The 15,501-nt window shown below is 42.6% G+C and overlaps 1 protein-coding gene and 1 long non-coding RNA gene across 3 annotated transcripts in view; one reads left to right on the top strand and one right to left on the bottom strand.

The window, feature by feature from the left end:
- Positions 1-1,824: 1,824 nt before the first annotated feature.
- ltk (leukocyte receptor tyrosine kinase) overlaps positions 1,825-15,501 on the bottom strand; it is a 134,092-nt gene continuing 120,415 nt past the window's right edge. For both annotated transcript variants that reach the window (XM_034159725.1, XM_034159726.1), the window contains exons 21-30: positions 12,835-13,018; positions 12,650-12,740; positions 12,204-12,268; positions 9,497-9,626; positions 9,330-9,427; positions 6,308-6,400; positions 6,074-6,175; positions 5,742-5,876; positions 4,407-4,497; positions 1,825-4,282 (exon numbers count right to left, since the gene is read on the bottom strand). In XM_034159725.1, coding sequence (XP_034015616.1) covers positions 3,233-4,282; positions 4,407-4,497; positions 5,742-5,876; positions 6,074-6,175; positions 6,308-6,400; positions 9,330-9,427; positions 9,497-9,626; positions 12,204-12,268; positions 12,650-12,740; positions 12,835-13,018 — 2,039 coding nt within the window. In that variant the 3' untranslated portion in view covers positions 1,825-3,232. The remainder of the gene's footprint in view (positions 4,283-4,406; positions 4,498-5,741; positions 5,877-6,073; positions 6,176-6,307; positions 6,401-9,329; positions 9,428-9,496; positions 9,627-12,203; positions 12,269-12,649; positions 12,741-12,834; positions 13,019-15,501) is intronic.
- LOC117500934 lies at positions 7,965-8,443 on the top strand. The gene is made up of 2 exons (XR_004557893.1): positions 7,965-8,051; positions 8,120-8,443. It is a non-coding gene; the product is annotated as an uncharacterized LOC117500934 (long non-coding RNA).

Raw genomic sequence — 15,501 nt, forward strand, 5'->3', positions numbered from 1 at the left:
AGAGCCGCTGCTTCTTCACAATGGAAGGAGTCAGCTGAGGTGGTTTGGGCATCTGGTGAGGATGCCCCTGGTCATCTCCCTAGGGAGGTCTTCAAGGCAAGTCCAAAAGGAAGGAGGCTCCGGGGAAGACACAGGACATGCTGGAGGGATTATATTTCCCAGATGGCTTGGTAACACCTTGGGATGAGTTAGAGGACTTGCTGGGGATAGGGAAGTTGCTTGGTCTGCTACCACCACGACCTGGACCCGGATAAGCGTCAGAAAATGAATGAGTGAACATAATAGCCACTCAAAATTTATGTTTTCATCTGCAGTCGTTAACAGATTATGTTAAATTGATGCCTGAAGTATGCAGTTAAGAATACACTCTAAAAAGAGTAAAATAATCTGGTGTTACGCAGTGAGGCCTTCGGCAATGTGCAACCAAAAGTGCCACAAATGTAATATTTTGTTTTTGTATTTTATTGCATGCTTGCTGTGGCTGCAGGATTACTCGTTAAAAATTGCAATTTCGATTCATGACTCTACGCAATCTCATTTCTTAATGACCCTTCCCGTGCACTCCAACAATATTACTAATATTACATATTGTGTTCAGGCTGATTATTACAAAATGTAGATGTTACTACATAATGAATTGAAAATGTATTACATTTTGTTGAGTTATTACATAATACTGTGTTATTGCATAACGTCACAAAGCTTTTTGGTTTCAATTTCTGACATTTTAAACTTTAAAGGTCATTTCTTTATAATTGTTTAAGCACCAAACAGCTCCCTTAAGCATGAAACGTGCAGTTTCAAAACAAAATGAAAGTGGCCTGAAAAATTAGGATTTGGAAGGGGGTGCTGATTCACACTCGAAACAGTTGTGAAGGCGTGCCCCTTTGATGATTATCAAAATTGATAAACTGCCTGTCAATAGGTTGAATAATGGTTTCAGCTCTACAAACCTACTGTTATTTCTTTTACTGTGACCAAACCTGTTGGTATAACAGCAGATTTCTATGCCTGGGTATACAAAATGTATGTAATAGGGGATTATCCTGTGTTAACCAATAAAACACTATCCAAATATGTCAACTTGTTTTTATTGACCATCACTGAAACCAGCAGTTTGCAAAGAATACTTTTTCACTTTTGGCAAATGCATCACACCCTCAGCCACATAGATTTTTGCTTTCCCGTGTGTGACAAAATCCTACTGAAACAACTGTTTTACATTGTCACAGATCTCTTTGCTACAAAGGAGTCTTTCGGTGGTGTAACTTTTTTTAATAACGAAATGCTCAGTGTTCAACAAAGGGAAAAACTAGCGTTGCCGGGCCTCAGCACGTCAGAACACACAGTAATCCTGCTGGTATGTCAACACATTCCAAATAAATTACATTCAGCCATGAAATAAAAATGCAACTACAAAATCAATGAAGTTAAACAAATGCAGAACACAGAGCTCAACTAGGTAAAGTTTGATTGTTGTGCATAACACCAGCATGTCTTATTTCAAAGCTGAATACCGCCTCCTGCTGAGTAAACATAGGTATTGCCACAACTTCAATAGCTGATGAAGTGTGGCGACAAATGGCAGTGATCGACTACAAATATATACATATACCAATAAAGATTAATGAATAAATGACAAATGGCTATAAATACAATGGGTTAGTCCAGTTTAGAGAAGCATATACAAAAATAGCATATATTTTCACAGCGACACAGTTATCTTTCCAATCTTCTTTACACCTCTGTACTGGTGAATGGAGAAGAGACTAAAGTATATAAAGGCAACCCAAGATCCAGTGTTTAAATTATTACAAATTTAAATGTTTTCAACAATACACATGTAATTGCTGTTGTTCAGAACAATGTGTTTTCACATTATTAGGGGTGAAAGCAACTCAGAATAATTAATCTATAGATAAGATCTTAGAAAAGTATGCATGAAACTACAACTAAACAAATCTTTCATTTCTTTCTGCAGATTTAAGACATGGGTGTAGCTATTGTTATAAATGCTACGGTCTTTGCTGAAATTAAAGTGAGAACAAAGGACTTCTTCCTACTGGCTCAGTATTTGTACACACAGTGCCTAGAAAAAGTGTTCACGATTACTGTGTTTCTTATTGCATCAAATCAAAAGCAAGAAACAGAATCTCCTTTATACAATAATTTTAACATGAACAAATCTCGATGTCATTAAATATAAAACAAACTGAAGGCATTCATGCTACCCTGTACGCAAGCAAACCTCTTGATCCTTGTGCTGCCACCACCGAGCTGGATGATATGCAAATGTGTGTTTAATCCAATGGCCAAAAAGTTCAGTTTTGTTCTTATCAGAGCGTAGAACCTTCTGACATTTCACATCACGGCCTCCTACAAGTCTTCTGGCAAACTGGAGCCAAAATTTTATACAAACAATATTTTACCATAAAGGTAGGACTGCTGAAACAACCGAGGATGCAGCTGTTGTCAGCCTTATTTAATTGCAACCCCTACATTCAGAGTTGCCACTGGTTCCTTGGTGGCTTCCCTCATTCATCTAGATTTGCACCATGTCTTAATGACTGATGTAACTGCAGTTCAAGGGCTAGTGAGTGACTCAGAAATTTTCTCAGACCTATTCACTGGTTGGTGCTTTTAGTAAATCAACTTTTCACCAAGATGCCTGGAGTCTTAGTCTTCATGGATTTGGCTTTGGCATAATCATCACTACTTTGATCGGGTTGAAGCAATTTGCTTTCACTGTGATATTAAAAGGCATAAGTTATATATAGTATGAAGGTTGGTTTTCCTGATTTTCCTGATAAGTGTCATGTATTATTACTAAAGTTTTCATGGAACATAAAAGACACACACACACACACACACACACACACACACACACACACAAATCTGAATAATTACAAGGGGGGGGGGGGGGGGGGGGCAGTAGTTACATATTGCAGCTCTCACCACCAATGTGGAAGGTGAGAAAAGGCCTGGCTGCATGTCATCCAGTCTTTCAGTGTTCTGCTACCAGATGCCCAAAAGGGGCTTTAAGTCCAGCCTTGGCCTTCTGTGTCAGTGTGGGAGGAGTGCTTGGATTTGTGTTCCAGCACAGCCTGAGCTGAGTGTGGTGTCATCACTCTTCTCTGCCGTGGCAGAGCCGGTGCGGTCGTGTTGTCCATTTCAGAAATCCAGTGTCTATAAGTGCAGGATCCAGCAGCGTGAGTTGCTGCAGCGGATCATTTTAGATTGGAGTAACGCTGAGGTCCTCAGACAGAGAAAAGCCTGAGTCACGGTCACGTGTTGGTTTCTCAGCTTTGGTGTGTCTCCTCATGTCCTCGTGTCCGTAGCTGGCATGGCGCTTCAGCAGCAGCTTGGGCATGCAAAACGAAGAGGAACGGAGGCCTGTTCCTGAGGAGACGCTCGGAGCAGAGCCAGCGTTTGTAATGGCTTCTGGAGATTTGGGCATAACCAAGGGTAGGCTCTCTGCCTCGTAGCTTTGCTCATCGTAGGCATAATTGACATTGCCACAGGGGAAACTCTGGAGTTTAGCCAGGTCCATATTAGGGGTTACTGTGGTAGTGCCAACTGCTGGGGTCTTACGAGATGATGGGTTTTGTGGAGCCTGAGCCTGGCAGGAAGAGGCTGTACCTGAACTGCAGAGGCTGGAGGAGTTGAGATGGGTGCTGCTGGTGCCTTCACAGCCATCCTCCCTGCATCCTGAGGTTGGGTTGCTGGTCTGAGGTGGGTCTGAGGTCAGTGAACTTGAGAACGGCATGGACTGAGTGTGACTCAGTGCTTGTTTTCCCCTGCTGATGTTTTCCAATAGCCAAGAGCCATACGTGGGGTTCCACAGGTTCTTAGTCTTGTTCTTCAGCCTCTGGCTCCCAGAGGAAACAGAGCTGTTTCTGGAACAAGATTGTTGATGTTGAGGCTTGGAGTTGAGCCAGGAATCTCCTGTGCACACGCCTGCTGCCGGCAAACCAGGAGCAGGGACAAGCTCCGCCCAAGATGGCTCCAACATCTCGCTGTATGACACCACTTCCTGGTGGATAGGAGGGGGTCTTTGGACAAGCAGACGGGGTTTGGTAGGCTGTGGTGGAGGTGGGGTGGGACTCACGCCAAGGGACGATAAATCAAGCCTGGAGGAGGGGTTCTGAGAACAAGAGTGGGACACGTGGAGTGGAGTGAGGCCAGTGGAGGTGTGGTCAGAGGGCTGGATTATGTGGCCGCCATCATCCTCACTGATGGGGGTATATTCCACAGGAAGGGGTGTGTTGATCACATCTGGGTCCTAGGTCAAAAACACAGAAAGGTGAAAAGAATGGAAAAGAGAAAAGTTAAACGTATACATCAACAACTACAATTACCCAAAAGTAATTATCACATTCATGTGTAACATGAACTATGTACTATACCTGAGTGCAATAGTTGATTCTCTCCAGTATAGTTGAAAAGTTGGGTCTGTGCTCAGGGCAATGCTGCCAACACTGGGTCATGATCCGGTAGCTACACAATAAGCAAGTTATCCTTCTCAGACTATGTGCTATTTAAACAACACTGTAAAAAAAATCTTTATCTAATGATATACTGAAAAATATCAAGGAGACTTTTTTCCCCAACAATTCAACAATGTTCCCAGAGTGAAAAATAAGTCTGCTTGCTACAGTGGTCATGTTCTCTTTTTCTAGAAATATTCCCCAATAAAGATTAGATGGTAAATAATATATAACCGAAGCATAGAGTACTCATTTCCAACTTCAACATAGGAGAGGTGAAAGAACCACCCATAATGGAACTTATGCATGTGGGGTTTGCGGCAGCATTTGCTTTTTCCAGAATCTGACTTACTCGTCATTTGTGTAAACACAATTTAGTACCATAACTAAATCCAAGCCTGAAGGAGTCATCGTCTATCAGTACAGACAGCAAGAGACAGACAGAAAGAGTGGTCTTATTTGATTATTATTTCATATTTACACCTACACACAGTAGCACATTGTTCCTATGTGTCCATTCTGTTTTGAACAGATTTGATATTCATGTTGGAAATGAATAAAAAAATCATTAATTTACATGAATCAGTGTCAAACATGTACGCTGCAGGTGTGATTTCATTATTAGAGTCCAAGAATTTATCAAGTCTAGTAAGATTCCATAATGGTACAGTCTTGCATAGCCGTGCTAGTACATGACTAGACACGGATATCCAAGACTGCCTTCACGATGGCAGCAAGGCGTAGCAAGACTGTGGGATTTTAGCAAGGGGATTTGTCAAAGTTTAAAAACAGTTCACTTCAGTTTTAAACACTTTAAAAGTGTTGTGGCGGCATGTAATGCCATCAGGACTTATCAAGTGTTCAAGACTCATCAAGACTATCGCCAAGACCTGCCACAATTTGATAGTCATGGTGGTGTCTTGACCAAAAACAGCATGCGTTGAAACAGGGCTGTAGGTCACTGGTTAGCATCCAAGTCTCACAACCATACAGTGAAACTGGAAGCACCAGGAACCCTCAAGACTTGGACCTTCATTTTCCTGCAAAGGTTTCAGCATGGCCTACACGTCTGTCCAGGGACCTCATGACTCCATAATCTCTTCTCTCAATCTCCAAGCCAGAGAACTGATTTACAAAGCACTATGTAATATAGGCTGTTTTGGAAAGTGCTTCATAAATAACGGTTAATATTAGCGCTGCTGGGAAGCAACCTTCAGGCTCATCAGAGTTGATGCAGGTCCTGTGGGTACTCACACGGGTCCTGGGCAGCCCTTTGGAGGATCCATCCTGCCTCCACTGGTGACAAACTCCAGTACTTCCTGGTTTGTCTTACAGGGATAAGGCATGTAACCCAAAGAAAAGATCTCCCACAGCAGTACTCCAAACGACCTACAGGGGGCGACACAATACAACATATAAACATTCTGAAAACACATTGTGAAATGATGGAATCTTTAGTAACATAAGGCTTAAAAAATGTAATTTTGCTACAGTCTAAATTGATGAATGAGTGAAAAAGGCTTTATTGTGTCTTTATACCCTAAACAAGTTAAGTGGTGTAAAAAGCATGCAGGGGTAGTTAATACCATGTGTCAGTCTTGCAGGTGAAGATGCCCTCCATGAAAGCTTCAGGTGGCATCCATTTAACTGGCAGCATGGCACAGCCACCTTTCCTGTAATAACTGGCTCTGGGAAAGAAAAGCAAACAATGCAGGACATGTCCATTTATCATCACCCTGGACAAGCAGATAAACTACAGGAAGGGAAAATTCCCTTTCCAGCTGGTCCAGGCCGATCTAACCATATATAATTATACAAACCTGTATATGTCTCGGGCCATACCAAAGTCTCCAATCTTAGCCACTCTGCCTGGTCCAGAGCAAGTAAGAAGGCAATTTCTAGCAGCAATGTCTCTGAAAATACACAACATGTTTTACACACTGTAGCTTCATAATGACACTAAACGTTAAAGACACCAACACTGAAAATGACAGTGACTGAGTCATCATACGAGTTCTATCAGACTAACGCAACTACCATATTTTTCCTGAGTATAAATTGCTGTATTATCAGCTCTTTAATTTGGGTTTCTTGTGCATTGTTGCAGTGTACTTTTCATTATTGGCATTTATTCTGTTATTATTGGAGTTTTATTTGTTTAATGTTTTGATTCCTGGGAAAGCCCTCTATAAAATTATCATAATTATTAGAAACTAATGTGTGATATTTTGGAGTATAAGTCGCAAGGCTTCCCAATTTAGTTAAAAAAAACAAACTTAAACATATATATATATACACATATATATATATATATACATATATATATATATATATATATATATATATATATATATATATGTGTGTGTGTGTGTGCGTGATGTTGTTGATGTTAAAGGTGCATACAAAACAAAAACATTTAAGTTGTTTTATTGTTATTCTCTGAATATAGCACTGAATCATGAATGAATTATTGACAAGAATCTGTGGAAGTGCCTGTTCTTGTTTTCTGTTAATGTTAGTGTGAGTGACAATTTGTTTTGTTAAAATCTGTCAAAGATATTAATCGTGATCACTGAGTTGGTATCAGTGATAGTTCACTATTGAAAACAACAATTATTTACTGCAATACAATAATTGTAATACATATAGGGATAGACCAATAATCAGCTCGGGTGATTATTGTCTGATTATCGGTCCAGCCGATTATCAGTCTGTCCCTACAGAGCACAAAGAGGGATTATCAGCCCATGCCGATTATCGACCCAACCAATTATCAGTCTGTCCCTACAGAGTACAAAGAGGGATTATCAGCCCATGCCGATTATCGACCCAACCAATTATCAGTCTGTCCCTACAGAGCACAAAGAGGGATTATCAGACCATGCCGATTATCGACCCAACCAATTATCAGTCTGTCCCTACAGAGCACCCAGAGGGATTATCGGCCGATGCCGACTGTCAGTCCAACCGATTATCAGTCTGTCCCTACAGAGCACCCAGAGGGATTATCGGCCGATGCCGACTGTCGGTCCAACCGATTATCAGTCTATCCCTACAGAGCACCCAGAGGGATTAACGGCCCATGCCGATTATCGACCCAACCGATTATCAGTCTGTCCCTACAGAGCACACAGAGGGATTATCGGCCGATGCCGACTGTCGGTCCAACCGATTATCAGTCTATCCCTACAGAGCACCCAGAGGGATTAACGGCCCATGCCGATTATCGACCCAACCAATTATCAGTCTGTCCCTACAGAGCACCTAGAGGGATTATGGACCGATGCCGATTATCAAACCAGCCGATTATCAGTCTGTCCCTACAGAGCACCCAGAGGGATTATCAGCCGATGCCAATTATCGACCCAGCCAATTATTGGTCTATCCCTACAGAGCACCCAGAGGGATTATCAGCCGATACCGATTATCAAACCAGCCGATTATCAGTCTGTCCCTACAAAGCACCCAGAGGGATTACCAGCCGATGCCGATTATCAAACCAGCCGATTATCAGTCTGTCCCTACAGAGCACCCAAAGGGATTATCGGCCAATGCTGATTGTCGGTCCAACTGATTATCAGTCTGTCTCTACAGAGCACCCAGAGGGATTATCGGCCAATGCTGATTGTCAGTCCAACTGATTATCGGCCTATCCCTACAGAGCACCCAGAGGGATTATCGGCCGATGCCGATTATCGACCCAGCCAATTATTGGTCTACACCTACAGAGCACCCAGAGGGATTATCGGCCAATGCAGATTATCAAACCAGCCGATTATCAGTCTGTCCCTACAAAGCACCCAGAGGGATTATCGGCCAATGCAGATTATCAAACCAGCCGATTATCAGTCTGTCCCTACAGAGCACCCAGAGGGATTATCGGCAGATGCCGATTATCGACCCAGCCGATTATCGGTCTATCCCTACAGAGCACCCAAAGTGATTATCGGCCAATGTTGATTGTCGGTCCAACTGATTATCAGTCTGTCCCTACAGAGCACCCAGAGGGATTATCGGCCAATGCTGATTGTCGGTCCAACTGATTATCAGTCTGTCTCTACAGAGCACCCAGAGGGATTATCGGCCAATGCTGATTGTCGGTCCAACTGATTATCGGCCTGTCCCTACAGAGCACCCAGAGGGATTATCGGCCGATGCAGATTATCAAACCAGCCGATTATCAGTCTGTCCCTACAGAGCACCCAGAGGGATTATCGGCCGATGCCGATTATCGACCCAGCCGATTATTGGTCTATCCCTACAGAGCACCCAAAGGGATTATCGGCCAATGCTGATTGTCGGTCCAACTGATTATCAGTCTGTCTCTACAGAGCACCCAGAGGGATTATCGGCCAATGCTGATTGTCTGTCCAACTGATTATCGGCCTATCCCTACAGAGCACCCAGAGAGATTATCGGCCGATGCAGAATATCGGCCCAGCCAATTATTAGTCTATCGCAGTGCTAGGCTGAAATGCATTTTAAATCATCATCTTTGCCTATTTAGTTTAAATAACTGTAAAACTGAACTAACTTTGAGCTGTATTTCAAAACAAAAGCATGGTTTGTGGTTTGATTTCAGATCTTTGTCTCTTGGGATATACTGGTCTGGATTTGTAAAATAGGTTCATATTTCAAATAAAAAAGTAAGCAGAAAGGGGGATGCATGCCCCCCCCCCCCCACACCCCACACACACACAGTTCCTACACCTATGTTACTATATTACAATGTCATTCCTCCCAGTGTGATTCAATAACCTCTAACAAAAATTACTACCAAATTGTGTAGGTCTCTGTTTGTCCAGTTAGGTATGTTCTAGTTTAAAGAGTGCAGGTCTGAACCTGTGTATAAAGTGGTTCTCTTCTAGGTAGCGACAACCGTGTGCAATGTCTCTGGCCATCTGCAGCAGCTCCGACATGATGAGAGAAGAGGCGTGGCCCTGCATGCACAACAACTCATATTAGTGTGCCTCTCTCTCTCACACACACGCACACACACATGCACGTACAGCTCGTGGTCTGTTTAGTCTCAGGAAGCTCTTCATGTCCCCTCCAGCCATCAGCTCCAGCAGAATAAACCGCGGCAGGATGTTCAGGCTGACGCCGATGCACCGCACAATGTTCTCATGGCTGAACTTGCTGCGTAGAGAAAAAGTCGACAGCCGTTTGTGTTGGCAAGCTGTTCCGTGTGTGTGTGTGTGTGTATTTGTCATGTCTGATCTATTGTTTTTAAATCGTAAGCCAAAGCAGACTTTGTATTTTGTACAGGCCTTCATTTCTTATTTTTTATTTAACCTTTATTTTACCAGGTAATCCAATTGAGAACCAATTCTCATTTGCAATGGCGACCAGCCTTAAAACGGAATTCTCATCTAAACTGGGAAAAGCTTCTTAAATTGTGATTTATTTTTTTAGGCAAATTTGTTCTGTTAAATATACAGATTGGCTATTAAATTGGAAAAACATTTTGGAAACATTCAAAATATGGTCCACCAGGTGACTCAAAATGGTATTTGTTGCCAAAAATAGCACATCCACTGAAGTGATGCACCCAACTAAAAGCATTTGTAAGAAATTACATGTTTCTACGCCTGTTGCTTTAAATGAAAAGAAGCTGCTGCTGGCAATCCCCCCCCCCCCCACCCCCACCCCCAAAAAAAAGGTGGGGAAGTCAGTCCATCCCTCAGTGGGTGTCTCTCAGAGCAAGCAGGAATCCCCATATGCGACATTTATACGGGCTAATTTGTGTCTAAAATGTTTCTATCGCCAGGTGGGTTTGGACATGCACAGACAGTGTATTGTTTGTTTTTACTTCTCTATGAGACTTGAGCTGCTCCTTGGGATAAGTTTTTTATCTAAGGCAACGTGCTCCCTGCCTGAGTTTGTCTCTTGCCCCACTCAGTCCTGATTAGCAGGAGTCAAGCAGATGTTCCTCACTAATGAGTTTCTGCAAACGCCTGTCACAGTTAATCATTGGAGGCAAGGAGTGAGACTGAGAACTGCTATCATGGAGAAAGAGGTTTGTGCTTGTTTTTTTTGGTGGCTGGCAATGCTGATACGTTAAGAGGAGAACGAAGGAACAAATGTTCAGTGTCTCATACCTCCTGTCGTACTGTCTTATGCTGCGTTTACACATAGGCAGGATGCGTTACCAATGTCATTTCTCTGTCATTTGTGGCACATTCCTGACATTCTTAACGTGACTTAACGCACCTGAATAGGTTTCTTAATGTTGCGATTACACATAATAATGACAAGTCACAAATGACAAAAATTATACATTCTTGGCCGATGATCACGAATGTGATGATTTGAGGCAGAGGTGTCCGGTCTCCTCAGGAACTGCTGCAACCTATTGCCACGCTTATGATTAATGGCACGTGTTGCTGGAGAATATCAGGAACCATTACGCACGGTCAAGAATAATGTTCCGCACATCGTTACGTTCTGTCACGTTATGAATGAGGCGAATCGTCTCCACACACACCCACACACACACCCATATTCATCCATCAGCTGTTGAACAATTCAGATCGCTCCAGTTTGCTCCTCAAAATCGACAGAAGAACTTGTGATTGCATGCTTAGTTGGGCTCTGTGCCAAGGAGTGGCGCGGAGAGGAGGAAGAGACGGCGAGAGCCAGATATGTGGCTTCACGCAGCCCTTGTCACGCTCACTTTCCCAATCATTCACAGGCCATTCCAGTGCATTGAGGAGCACTTCCAGAGTCCAGAGGATCTCAGAGCCCAGCCAGCGGAGGATTGTATAAGTGACAGATTGTGTACTGGTCATTCCTGGTGTTGCAGACCAAACAGTCCCCCTTAAAATTTATTTATTTATTTTATTATTTCATAATAAAAGACGGCAGACCAATGAGAGTACACAGCAGCTGCTGTGGTGCCTACGTCATTTCAGAGCACCACTAATGACTTGACAAATATCGCTTCACTTTCTGCTAAATGGCCTCATTTCTGGTTAAAACTGACTTTAGAATGATTTAAGAGGTTTTATCTTGTCATCTGATGGTTAATAATCCAATGAATCCATTTGTTCACTTTGGGTGGAGAGAGTCTCTCTCAGATGTGCTGCTGTGGTCCCAAATGACACGTGTAGTGAAGGCAGGGTGGAGCAATTTTTAGGGGGGACCGTTCGGTCTGCGACACCGGGAAGAGAGTACAGTGGATCCAGCAGGGCAATAATATTGACGAGCTATCGACATCATTCTGCAAGTACACGAGTGAACTGTTTATTTATTAATTATTATTTACAGTCTGGGGTATTTCACATAATAACAGCGTAATAACAGTCCAGAGCCATCCTGAGTGCTTTGTTTGCAAATGTGTCATTTCAACCCCATGTGTGGTGCTCAACATTTACTAGAGTGCCCCACGGTATTCCAGCAGCACTCACGCTATGTATGTAGACTGCTCTTAATTTTTGGCCCTATTTTTGCTGCCAGTCCCTGCAACATTTCACTCATATTCAAGCGACATGCATTAATGTGTTGTTAGTACCAATTCAGTGATATTTTCAACTGAAAAATTGTCACTAATTTGTATATTTTGTCTTGATTGTGTCTCCAACTCCTCTCCAACAGTCACAGCCCAGTGAGATACTAGCCTGAGTGACACTGCAAATCAGTTTCTCTTAAACTCGGTCAGTGATTAATTTTTGCCAAAAGTGCAAAAGTGTGAAGTCTGATTCCAGCCATCCTCACCTTATAATCAGCGCCTCCATCAGGAAATCCATCTCATCCTGCTCAGAGCAGATTTCTGGAAGAGTCTGTGAAGCAGAAAGAAACAAGCTTGAGGTGTCTGTAAGTGCATTTCTATGTCAGTACACACGGCATTATTGTGGATAACCATCAAACTGGAATATAACACTCCATCACACCCTCCAAATCCCCACACTACTTTTTTTTAACCACAGATTTTATGCAAAGCTGATTTGAGTGCAATGGCAGATAAAATTAATATTGATTGTTTTCTGCATTCATGAGGATTTCACATGGACCAATTTATTCCACAACAAGTCAAATCAAAAAATGCATTAACAAAGCTTGTCCTTTGAAATCCCACACGCCAGAGTGACCTTTGGATGGGAGAAGTAAGCCGTTGTTGTGTGGCTGAGACATAACAGATGCGTAACTGGGCAAGCTCTGACCTTTATAGCCACCTGCATGGGGCTGTTATCGCCACTCATCCCCACAACTTGCCCTTCATAGACCTCACCAAACGCACCATGGCCAAGAGCTCTGGAAAAAACCAACACACACACACAAAGTGTCAGCTGAACTTCTTTTTCTTCACACTAAACACATCCTTCTAAGAGTGCCTGACTTAGTGTACCTTAGAAGTGTGATGTTCTTTCGAGGCACTTCCTTCAGTTCACTGAAGGAGAAGGCTTTCCCCGCGAAGCAGTAGTTGGGGTTGTAGTCCGTCATGATGGTGGATGAGCGGATCTTACTCAGCTTGTACTCTGGACTAGGCAGACGCCCCCTGACTGCGTGCAGATTGTTCTTCCTTCGATATACTGGAGACAAAGAAGAGACGAGAGGCACACAAACACTGGTTCATTTCCAAAGCAAAGAAACATTTTGAAACAATGACAAAGTTAATTACAAAGGACGCTGAACCTGTGCAGCAACTTCCTGACTATCTGCTGATTGTAGGAGCTGTAGCACAAGGAGAGAAAACCCGCATCAGTTTTCTAGCAAAATTTCAACCGTTGCCTCTGTGTCAAATAGACTAAAGTATAAGACAAAAGACAAAGCAAATTATAATGATTGGGGTCAGTGGCTAATTACTATAAATTAGTCTTATGACACCCAAGGTTCAATATTTACTGTAGTGATACAGCCTCCTGTGCCAATAGAGCATAGGAGGTCTATGTTTCGGAGCACGTACGGCATATCCAAAAAGTATTCACAGCACTTCACTTTTTCCACATTTTATTATGTTACAGCCTTATTCCAAAATGGAGTAAATTCACTTTTTCCCCTCAAAATTCTACTCAACACCCCATAATGTCAATGTGAAAAAAGTTTTTTTTTTTAATTTTTGAAAATTTATTAAAAAAAAGAAGAACTCACATGTACGTAAGTATTCACACTCTTTGCACAATACTTTGTTGATGCATCTTTGGCAGCGTTAAGAATGTCAGGAATGTGAAGAGTTCAGCCTCAAGTCTTCTTGAATCTGATGCCACAAGCTTGGTGCAGCTATCTTTGGGAAGTTTTGTCCATTCCTCTTTGCAGAACCTCTCAAGGTCCACCAGGTTGGATGGGGAGTGTCTGTGCACAGCCATTTTCAGATCTCTCCAGAGATGTTCAGTCAGATTCAGGTCTGACCTCTGGCTGGGCCACTCAAGGACATTCACAGAGTTGTCCTGAAGCCACTCCTTTGTATCTTGACTGTGTGCTTAGTGTCATTGTCCTGCTGAAAGATGAACTGTTGCCCCAGTCTGAAGTCAAGAGCGCTCTGGAGCAGGTTTTCATCCAGGATGTCTCTGAACATTGCTGCATTCATCTGTCCCTCAATCCTGACTAGTCTCCCAGTTCTTGCCACTGAAAAACATCCTACAGCATGATGCTGCCACCACCATGCTTCACTGTAGGGATGGTACCTGGTTTCCTTCAAAAATGATGCCTGGAATTCATGTCAAAGAGTTCAATCTATGTCTCATCAAACCAGAGAATTTTGTTTCTCATGGTCTGAGAGTCCTTCAGGTGCCTTTTGGCAAAGTTCAGGTGGGCTGCCATGTGCCTTTTACTAAGAAGTGGCTTCTGTCTGGCCACTCTACCATACAAGCCTGATTGATGGATTGCTGCAGAAATAGTTGTCCTTCTGGAAGGTTCTCCTCTCTCCACAGAGGAACACTGGAGCTCTGACAGAGTGACCATCAGGTTCTAGGAAGAGTCCAGGTGAATCTGAACTTCTTCCATTTACAGATAATGGCGGCCACTGTGCTCATTGGAACCTTCAAAGCAGCAGAAATGTTTCTGTACCCTTCCCCAGATTGGAGCCTCGAGACAATCCTGTCTCTGAGGTTTACAGACAATTCCTTTGACTTCATGCTTGGTTTATGTTCTGACATACACTGTCAACTGTGGAACCTTATATGTAGACAGGTGTGTGCCTTTCCAAATCATGTCCAATCAACTGAATTTACCCCAGGTGGACTCCAATTAAGCTGTAGAAACATCTCAAGGATTATCATTGGAAACAGGATGCACCTGAGCTCAATTCTGATGCTTCACAGCAAAGGCTGTGAATACTTATGTACATGCGAGTCCTTCATTTTTGTTTGTTTTTTTTTTAATAAATTTGCAAAAAAACAAACATTTTCACATTGTCATTATGAGGTATTGTGTGTAGAAATTTGAGGGAAAAAATTAATATCATGCATTTTGGAATAAGGCTGTAACATAAAATGTGGATAAAGTGAAGCGCTGTGAATACTTTCTGGATGCACCGTATAGTAAAGCGGCACACAAGGTCAGTTGTTCACTAATACTGTACATACGGCACATAAGGCCTATGTTTATTACAGCCTGAGTAGCCTATACTTTACTTTTGTAGCACACAGAACCTATAAATTACAAATACTATGAATTAGGGAGGTGATGGCTAAGTGGTTAAAGTGGTGGACTTGTGACCAGAGAACACACGGTTCAAATCCCAGTCTGACCGGAAAATCACTCAGGGCATCTGGGAAAAGGTAATTAATTCCCAAGTTGCTCCTAGCGTGCAGTTGAGCGCCTTGCATGGCAACGGGTGAATGTGAGGCATCACTATACAGCTCGTTAATTATCAAAGGGCTATCTAAATACAGTCATATGTTTTTCTAATATTGTATAAAAAGCCTATGCTTTGGTAATGCATAACACCATCCCTGAGCCTTGCTAATATATATAACTGTGATGCATATGATTTGAGTATGGCACACAAGCCCTATCATTTACTAATAAGATACACGAGGCCTATACTTTACTAATATGACAAATAATGGAAGGT

Source organism: Thalassophryne amazonica, chromosome 19 (assembly GCF_902500255.1).
Source record: "Thalassophryne amazonica chromosome 19, fThaAma1.1, whole genome shotgun sequence".
NCBI classification, from domain to species: Eukaryota; Metazoa; Chordata; class Actinopteri; order Batrachoidiformes; family Batrachoididae; genus Thalassophryne; species Thalassophryne amazonica.